This window comes from Raphanus sativus, unplaced genomic scaffold, assembly GCF_000801105.2.
Source record: "Raphanus sativus cultivar WK10039 unplaced genomic scaffold, ASM80110v3 Scaffold0777, whole genome shotgun sequence".
Classification (NCBI taxonomy): Eukaryota; Viridiplantae; Streptophyta; class Magnoliopsida; order Brassicales; family Brassicaceae; genus Raphanus; species Raphanus sativus.
In genome coordinates, this window is record NW_026616093.1 from 22,638 (window position 1) to 30,549 (window position 7,912).

Below are 7,912 nucleotides of genomic sequence, written 5' to 3' on the forward strand. Positions count from 1 at the left end.
CAACATTACCTACAGAGAATTTATTCAAAATTAAAATAATAAAAGATTCCAAAACCGTCATTATCCAATGGGACCAGACAAGTCAGTAACTCCACAATGCTATTATTTTTTAATGCTTGTCATAATTGTATCAGGTCGCCACTAAAAAACTCAATAATATATGCATTTTTTATTTGAGAAAAATAAAATATGCATTTTCATCTTTGATTAAACCGAGATTATTAGTAGGCCCAAATTACGAGAGGCGCCCGAGGCCCGAATAATTTACCCATGGCCCATGTTTATCAATAAAAGGTTTTTGCTTCTTCACTAATCACAGGAGTCCAGTCAACAGCATTGCAGGAGTTACACCAAAAACAACACAACAAAGAGAGAGAGAGAGAGAGAGAGACATTGAATCTTGGTCAAACAATCTCACAACACACATTGCAAAGACTTGGCTCAGATACGGCTTGAATCCCTCCCAAAGATGTACCTCCTAGTCCAGTCAGACACCACCAGAGCCCTCGTTCTCCAGCTAACTTGCTTGCTGCATTCACCACATTCATCATTTGTGTTGGCATCCACCCTCAGATTTCTATTAGTAAATAGAGCTTATCATCATTATTATTTATATTTACCTGGCGTAAACAGAATACCATAGCCACTGGGTGCTTCTCCCAGCTGAAACCCAGTCTCCTGGTAGTTCAGCAGCTGCTTGGTCCCCTCCCAACGGAGCAAACTGTCCAAAGTGCTTGTACCTATCATCAACCACAAAAAAAAGGTTTCAGTTTCAGTTTCATCTCTGTATCTTAGCTATTGAGGATGCAAGAAGTTTGGCAATATACTGGAAGGGACGAAACTGGTGATGCCCTCCAGTTCTGAAGCGCTTAGGACCTTCAGGATGCTCTTTACAATGCTCCATCTTGTTAAAACATTTTGCAAGATACGAACCTTGCTGAGCCGCAACCTATACAGTAACAAACATTTGATCTTATGTTCTACAACAAACCCTTTGGTCAAGCCACTAAGTGTTACCTGAGCAGTTGCAGGAAGACTCTTCATCTGCGAGTCAACCCCAGAGAGAGCCGATTCAAACGCCTTGATGTCTACTTCCTTCTTTGGATTACCTTCTGAACAAGTCAGAAGGTCTTTGATACTCCTCACATGCTTGCTTTTCAAGTAGAGCTCAACCTGTGGGTACCTCACAACGATATCATCAACCACCTCTTGTAACTCTTCTTCTGTCAATGTCCCTGAGTTGTCCACATCTGCAGCTTTGAATATATTTTCAATATCCCCCATGATTTTGCGTTGAGCTATGGAAGCACAGTCACCAACTGCATAAACATTCTCACATCCTTTCACCTGTAACCACTCGTTGGTTGCCAATGCTCGTCTCCCTCCTTGTCCAACTTGCTCCATGAGGTCGCTGATCACTGGACGAGTCCCAACTCCAGTGGACCACAATATCAACCCGTGAGGTAGGCTTACGACTTCTCCGCTTGATTTGATCTTCACGGAGATGTCTTTATCAGACACAGACATCACACGCATTCCCATCAGAACATCAATACCATCTCTCAAGAACTTCTGTTCAGCAAATGAACTGATACGTTCATCAAACCTGCAACAACAATCACCTTTGTCAAACTCCCAACAAACAAGACAAGCTACTAGGCTTGAGCATATTTATCGGGAACCGAAGAACCAAACCAAAATATTAGAATAATCCAAGTTTTTATCCGAAAATCCAAAAAAGCTGATATGTAATCCGAAAACACTGAATTTTTGCAACCTGAATTAACCGAAAAGCCAGAACCGTACCAGAACCAAATAAATGGATCCAAAATTACCTCGGATATTAGCCAGTTTTGCAACTTTGCTACCCGAATCGAATCAAAAACCAAAATAACTGAACAGTTTTGCAACTTTGTTACCCGAACCGAACCAAAAACCGAAATAACTGAACAGAAAAAGAACTCAATTTTCTAAACATCCAAACGGATCCTAAACTTCTAGAACAAAAGAACCAAAAGAACATAACCCAGAACCGAATGCTCACGGCTACAAGCTACCATTAGAGTTTTTTTCACTTACGAGTTCAAGATATGATCTCCAGATTGAATGAGTGTTATTTTCACAAGCTCCTTGACCGAAGGGTATATCTTGGTGATATCCTCTTCAATAAAGTCATGCAACTCAGCTGCAAACTCCACACCAGTAGGTCCACCACCCACTATAACAAAGTGAAGCTTAGTCCTTCTCTGCTCCTCGGTGAGACCAGGAAGAATAGCCTTTTCAAAGCAATCGATGACTCCCCTGCGAATCCTCTGCGCGTCCTCTACTTCCTTGAGGAAATGGCAGTTCTCAAGAACTCCTGGAGTTCCGAACGTGTTGACCTGTGCTCCCACCGCTATGACCAAGTAGTCGTAGTCAAGTGAGAACTCTTGGCTTGCTTCGGGATCGTCCTTGAAAACTGGTTGGCAGCGAACCTTGTTGTTGGCAGGATCGATCTTGACACAATCTGCTTCCCATAATTCAATCTCTCCATTTTTCTGCAAATTTTTAGAAAATCTGTAAACTCAGCAAAGTTACAAACACTGTTTGAAAGAAGATACCTTCTTGGTAATGTTGCGGACAGACTCAACGATGCTTCTAGCTTCGACGGTGCCACAAGTGACGCTAGGCAAGAGTGGAGTGAAGGCGAAGTAGTTCTGAGGAGAAACAACCTGAACGTCGTAGGAAGAGATGTCGAGATCTTTGAGGAAGCTTATACCAGCCCATCCAGTGCCAAGTACAACTACTTTCTTCTTCTTCTGCTTTTGCTCTTCCTCCTTTTTGTTGGAATCTGAGTAGGCCACTAAACTCCCACCGCTGCAAAATGTGTAAAGAAAATGTGGCGTTTAGGACACAAGAAGATTGTGAAACACAGGTCTAGTTGCGACCAAGTCAATAAAAAGGTATTAGATTTTACAGAACAAGAACTTTACCTAAGTCAAACACTAAAGGCTTGACTTTTTGAGAAAACGAAACCATAAAGCAGAAACGAAACCATAAAAGCATAAAAAGGTCCAGACTTTTGGGAAACCAGTGAAAAAAATTGAAACCTGAGAGTGCCGAGTAGGAGGAGCTTAGATGCAAGTGGAGCAGATCGAGAGGCTCTTCCGAGAGAGGAAAGTATTGTCATTTTGGTGTTAAAGCTTGAAGAGACAGAGAGTTTTGATTATTGGAGGATAAAGTACAAATAGATCCAGGAGACTCTTCTCTGACCAGGTGTTAGTTAGCCTTTTTAGAAAGACTTTTCTCGTGTATCAGAAAGTTAAACAAGTCAATTAGGATTTAACCGGTGATTAACTATTCCGAAAGCTGAGGATGTGCCATGTGGAATGTTCCGTATAAACTGGACAAGAACATAGGCAACATTTGTAAATTATAGACAAATAATATATTGACAAGTTCAGAGAGTGGTTAAACAGAAATTAAGAGTTTAAGTTCGAGTTCTTGTGTGGTAAGTACAAGCTTTGGTACAAGGCTATGTTTATGAACCAGCAGTCCAGTCCACACACATCTAAAGCTCCTCACAAGGGTTGCTAGTTTTAAGCGGGTCCCCCTCTTTTGTTAATCTAGCAATCGATAAGGCATCTTTTTCAACCAGCTTTAGAAGAGGAGGCCATTATTATATTTATGATATTTTTTTTTGTTTTGAAAGAATTCTAAATTTATTCACTTCAAAAAACCTTCTTTACAAATAAATGCATCATGTTCTTTAGAGATAAAACAAAGCCTATATTTATGATTTTCACATGTTCCAGATGATTATGTTAATGATTCACAAATCTCCAAGATATCTGGACCCAAAAAAAAAAAACTTCAAAGCAGTAGATAAGAGAAACAAGTGGAGTTTAGCTGATAGTTTTAGAGGTTAAACTTTATATGATAAACAAAAGTGTGCCTCCACGTTCAAACACCGCCACTAATTCAATCTATGCCTCTATGACTAGCATTTATTTTCGTTTAGTATTCTCGAAACCAAGCTAAAGGTAAGTGAGGCATTACACAAAACTATAACCTGAATTAGAAAAAAAAACATTAAAAAGCAGATTCCAGAGATATTGAGATGAGTGATTCCATTATACAGGGAGGGTCCTTTGCAATGCCCAGATAGATTAGCTGTAATAATTCAAAATGGCTCAAGATGAGCTTAGTTTAATACTTAATGAGCCATAAAAAAGAAACATAACTAACCAGTGGGTAGAGGTTACAAAGCACAACACAAACTAGTTTAGTCTGGTCTTTTAATTTTCGTTGCTAACAGAGAATTTAAACAATCATCCAAGTCAAGTGCCTGTAACCAGCCCATTTTGCAGCAAGCCTTACGCCAATGGCCAAAGCCGCAGCCAACAACGGCATCGGTGGTGCCTTCCTCAAGCTCTGTCCCTCTTCTTCTTCTTCTTCTTCTTCAGAAGACGTTTTCTTAGTTGAATTGTGATACATAGCTAAAACCAAATACCCTGTGATAGCCACCACTCTCACCCACGGCTCCCCTACTCCCGCCAGAACAGCCGCAGAAGGTAATGCCGAAGTCACATCATCTCTCTTCTTCACCAACCTCGAATACCCATACATACCCACCAAAACAGTCCAGAAGAACGGCTCCGAGATGTACCCCTGTACAGCCGCATACCCCAAAACACCAGCAAGAGTCACCACGTAAGGCTGCTTGCTGATCGCGTTCGGCGCAACTGCTTCTCCTACCGCGAGAACAGATGACGCGAGAAGGATCACCGTGGTTAACTCCCTCACAGGCGTGTAAGCCACGATCCCCGAGTAGAACGCCCGGACGCTGTAGATTGCAGTCTCCACGAGAGCGATGAGGGAAGTGATGGGGTCTCCTATAAAGTGGAAGACGAGCGCCAACGCGAACTTCGAAAGGTCTCCGAGAAACCTAACGATGGCGAAAGCAGCGTTTCTCCAGTTCGTTAGCTCAAACAAAACTGCTCTCCACGCGTAAACAAGAAACGCTAACGCTGCAGACAGAAACATCAAAACGTTAACTTCATCTGTCCTAATACATAACTGAACTAACTTCAAATCACTACATTACTAGTTCAGATTACAATCAGTAAGTAAGATTAAAAATTACTGAGTCCAAGGGAAGTCAAAACGGTGACGTACCGATAAACCAGGGCCATCTTACGGGAGTGTCGGGTGCTTCTTTGGTCAGGTGTCTAAATCTATCAGGCATAGTGCTCTCTCGCCTCGCGAATCGCTCCGCCGCATCCTCTGTTTCGCCCTTCTGTACATCTTCTTTGTTGCATCTCGTGGAAACCCTAAGTCTTACACTCGGAAACTTGCCCGGAACAGAGAAGCCGCGGAGGCTCGCGCCGGCGTTCAGAAGCTGCGGTGGAGCAAGTGTAAGCTTGTAATTGACATTGAGATGAGAAATTCGGGGCAGAGAGGCGGAATTGATAGAAGGGATGCGAGAATAGCGGCAGAAGGAAGAGGGAGGAAGAGATGAAGAGAGAGCGTAGGACGTCATCGGCATCGTAGTGCTGAAGCTTTTCCAAAGAACAAACGAATAGCCTTTGCCAGAGTTAACAACAGTGGGCCGTTAGACCATAGTGGGCTTTAGCTTTACGGCCCAATACATGATGGATTGTTTAGTTTTCATATTAAAAGATTTACAACACTAGGAAGATGGATGTTTTGTTATCCCAGTAGTTATATTATTAATGGTGCATGTCATCTGGAGATCCCAATTCCCATAAACCCTGAAATTTACATGCATGTCATTTGTATGTTTTCTTACGTGTTCATATACTGGACAGAGATAGGAACGAGCATGTTATGTAATGGAGTAGAGTGATTCATATGATTGTGGACACATTCGTATGTACATTTGTTTAGATATTGTTATTGCATCATCCTAGTTTGTTCACTCGCTCCTTGATTATATAATCTTGTATCTAAAGGCCCCTCACACACAAGGAGGACTCTATTGAAAGAGGTTTGTAAAGAGGACTACACGATGAAGACTCTATTCTCATGTGATACTTGACTATGGTAGTTTTCTTTTTCATTTTCTATAAAATTGTATCTCTATATAAATGTTTCATATGATTAAATACTAGACAAGCTTCCAAGACTTAACTTAATCTCAAGAGAGATAAGGTTAAAAGGAAGTTTTTTGGCTCGTATCCAGTGGCGGAGCCAGCGGAGAGATTCACCCGGGACAATACAAAGTTCGGACATAAAATCAGAGGGGGCATTAAAAAAATTTTTAACACTTATTCACACAATTTTTGAAAATTCATGTGGGGCAGCTGCCCCCCTTCCCACCCCTCTACATCCGCCACTGCTCGTATCATCATGATAACCTCTTGTCTCGTGACCTATTGTCTCGTGACCACTTGTGTCTTTTTGTGTTAAAACTAAAAACAAAACCTTTTGGTTAGTTGATTGATGATAAAAGTATGCATCGTCTTCGTGATACCGTTTCTAAACGAGCTCAGGGCCTTTATAGGTTAATAAGAAGAAATACAATCTCTTTCCCCTTGTCCCATCTCCTATATTACAAGACCGTGGTAGGTTGGCCATAGACATCTTCATTTCTCAAAGCTGTCAACAGCTAACAAAATAAAGAAATACTTAAAATAAAAAGTTTATTTTTCCTCCGCCACTAGACCAATACAAAATGAAAGACATGCACTAACCGAAGCATGCTCGGGCGCATGTTCTTCTAGGAAATCCACCATTTTTTTTTTACTTTGTTAATTGCTCAATCCATTCAACGAGCCATCAGATAAATAGAAGATATAAAAGTCTGGAAATTAAGAATACATGGTTTTAAATGCAAGACATTATTCTTTAGTGGACACTTCTTCAAGCTTTGACATTGCTGGTAAAGTCCACACACGTCTGGCAAGTACAATCAGAGAAACGGCATAACTCGCAGCCAAAACAGACGCAAGAAGTGCAGCCTTTGCAAGTTGGTGAACGTGTGCATCCTCTATACACTTTCCTGCTTCCTCTCTCTTCCTCTGCCTCACATGTTATCCTGCCACCACCATCAATTCTAATATATATTACCATACTATTTCCATAATCTTCCTCAACTTAACACAAGAACCAAAAAGATAAAAAAACCCTACTTGTCGTATGGAAAGTCTGAGCATTTCCAGTTTGGATCAGCCATTGCGTTGTGGTGCAAGCGGCATTCGTCTCTGCTCCTCAACCTGAACCTCCTCTCCTTACCACATTCGATGCACCCAACAAACTCATCTCTATGGAACACTTTGGTACCTTGTGATCTTCTGTTTGATCTATTGCACTTCTTTAATGCTTCATTGTAGTATTTGAGCAGTACTGTCTTTGACAGTGGAATCTTCTCGCCTCCAACGATAACCCACACATTGTTCTTCCACTTTTTAGCCGTTTCTCTGCCAGAATGCTTCTCGAACGCAGCTGGTGTTAACTTGTCTACAGTCAAAACTGTTCAAGTCAGATCATTTTTTTTCCAAAGAGATGTGTATCTATTATTATACCAACGCTTGAGATAGTCTTAGCAAGATACAAGCTGCCACTTTGTCCACTAACAAAGAGACCCATCAATCCATCATCATCAAATATGCAAACATCGAGACATTACAATGAAGCAAAACACCAAGTGTCTTTGATCGCAAAGGTGATTCAACAGTATCCACAAATATGGTACCTACTAGCCTGTTTCTTAGGTAAGAAAGAAAAGAGCAGTCTCGTTGACAAGATGTAGTCATTCTAAAGACTTTTTAACTTTACTAGTTACTAGCCGAATGGAATCATGTTGAGAAGATGTAACCATGCTAAAGACTTTAGCTTTACTAGTTTAGTTACTAGCCGAATGTAATATTAAGTGAGGCAGAGAATAAGCAGTAAAGCAAAGGACCCTAGT

General features: G+C 41.1%; 3 protein-coding genes across 3 annotated transcripts; all 3 read right to left on the bottom strand.

The window, feature by feature from the left end:
- Nucleotides 1-280: 280 nt before the first annotated feature.
- On the bottom strand, nt 281-3,283 carry LOC108848585 (external alternative NAD(P)H-ubiquinone oxidoreductase B1, mitochondrial). The gene is made up of 7 exons (XM_018621980.2): nt 3,090-3,283; nt 2,601-2,856; nt 2,080-2,537; nt 1,018-1,606; nt 828-949; nt 621-740; nt 281-529 (listed from the first exon to the last, which is right to left on the bottom strand). The coding sequence occupies exons 1-7, from the start codon at nt 3,167-3,169 to the stop codon at nt 442-444; spliced, it is 1,713 nt and encodes a 570-aa protein (XP_018477482.1). The 5' UTR covers nt 3,170-3,283; the 3' UTR covers nt 281-441.
- Nucleotides 3,284-4,158: 875 nt separating this feature from the next.
- Nucleotides 4,159-5,544, bottom strand: LOC108848748 (uncharacterized). The gene is made up of 2 exons (XM_018622183.2): nt 5,158-5,544; nt 4,159-5,009 (listed from the first exon to the last, which is right to left on the bottom strand). The coding sequence occupies exons 1-2, from the start codon at nt 5,525-5,527 to the stop codon at nt 4,303-4,305; spliced, it is 1,077 nt and encodes a 358-aa protein (XP_018477685.2). The 5' UTR covers nt 5,528-5,544; the 3' UTR covers nt 4,159-4,302.
- A 1,115-nt stretch (nt 5,545-6,659) lies between these two features.
- Nucleotides 6,660-7,590, bottom strand: LOC130503031 (protein ULTRAPETALA 1-like). Its single transcript, XM_056997709.1, has 3 exons — nt 7,527-7,590; nt 7,134-7,473; nt 6,660-7,039 (listed from the first exon to the last, which is right to left on the bottom strand). The coding sequence occupies exons 1-3, from the start codon at nt 7,588-7,590 to the stop codon at nt 6,865-6,867; spliced, it is 579 nt and encodes a 192-aa protein (XP_056853689.1). The 3' UTR covers nt 6,660-6,864.
- Nucleotides 7,591-7,912: the final 322 nt, after the last annotated feature.

Coding starts and splice junctions, on each gene's coding strand:
- LOC130503031 (XM_056997709.1), bottom strand. CDS start 7,590: ATGGGTCTCTTTGTTAGTGGACAAAGTGGCAGCTTGTATCTTGCTAAG. Junction 7,474..7,526: donor TAAGACTATCTCAAGCGTTG/GTATAATAATAG, acceptor TGACTTGAACAG/TTTTGACTGTAGACAAGTTA. Junction 7,040..7,133: donor TCAGACTTTCCATACGACAA/GTAGGGTTTTTT, acceptor TGGTGGTGGCAG/GATAACATGTGAGGCAGAGG.
- LOC108848585 (XM_018621980.2), bottom strand. CDS start 3,169: ATGACAATACTTTCCTCTCTCGGAAGAGCCTCTCGATCTGCTCCACTT. Junction 2,857..3,089: donor CTCCTACTCGGCACTCTCAG/GTTTCAATTTTT, acceptor CACATTTTGCAG/CGGTGGGAGTTTAGTGGCCT. Junction 2,538..2,600: donor TCCGCAACATTACCAAGAAG/GTATCTTCTTTC, acceptor AAAAATTTGCAG/AAAAATGGAGAGATTGAATT.
- LOC108848748 (XM_018622183.2), bottom strand. CDS start 5,527: ATGCCGATGACGTCCTACGCTCTCTCTTCATCTCTTCCTCCCTCTTCC. Junction 5,010..5,157: donor AAGATGGCCCTGGTTTATCG/GTACGTCACCGT, acceptor TTCTGTCTGCAG/CGTTAGCGTTTCTTGTTTAC.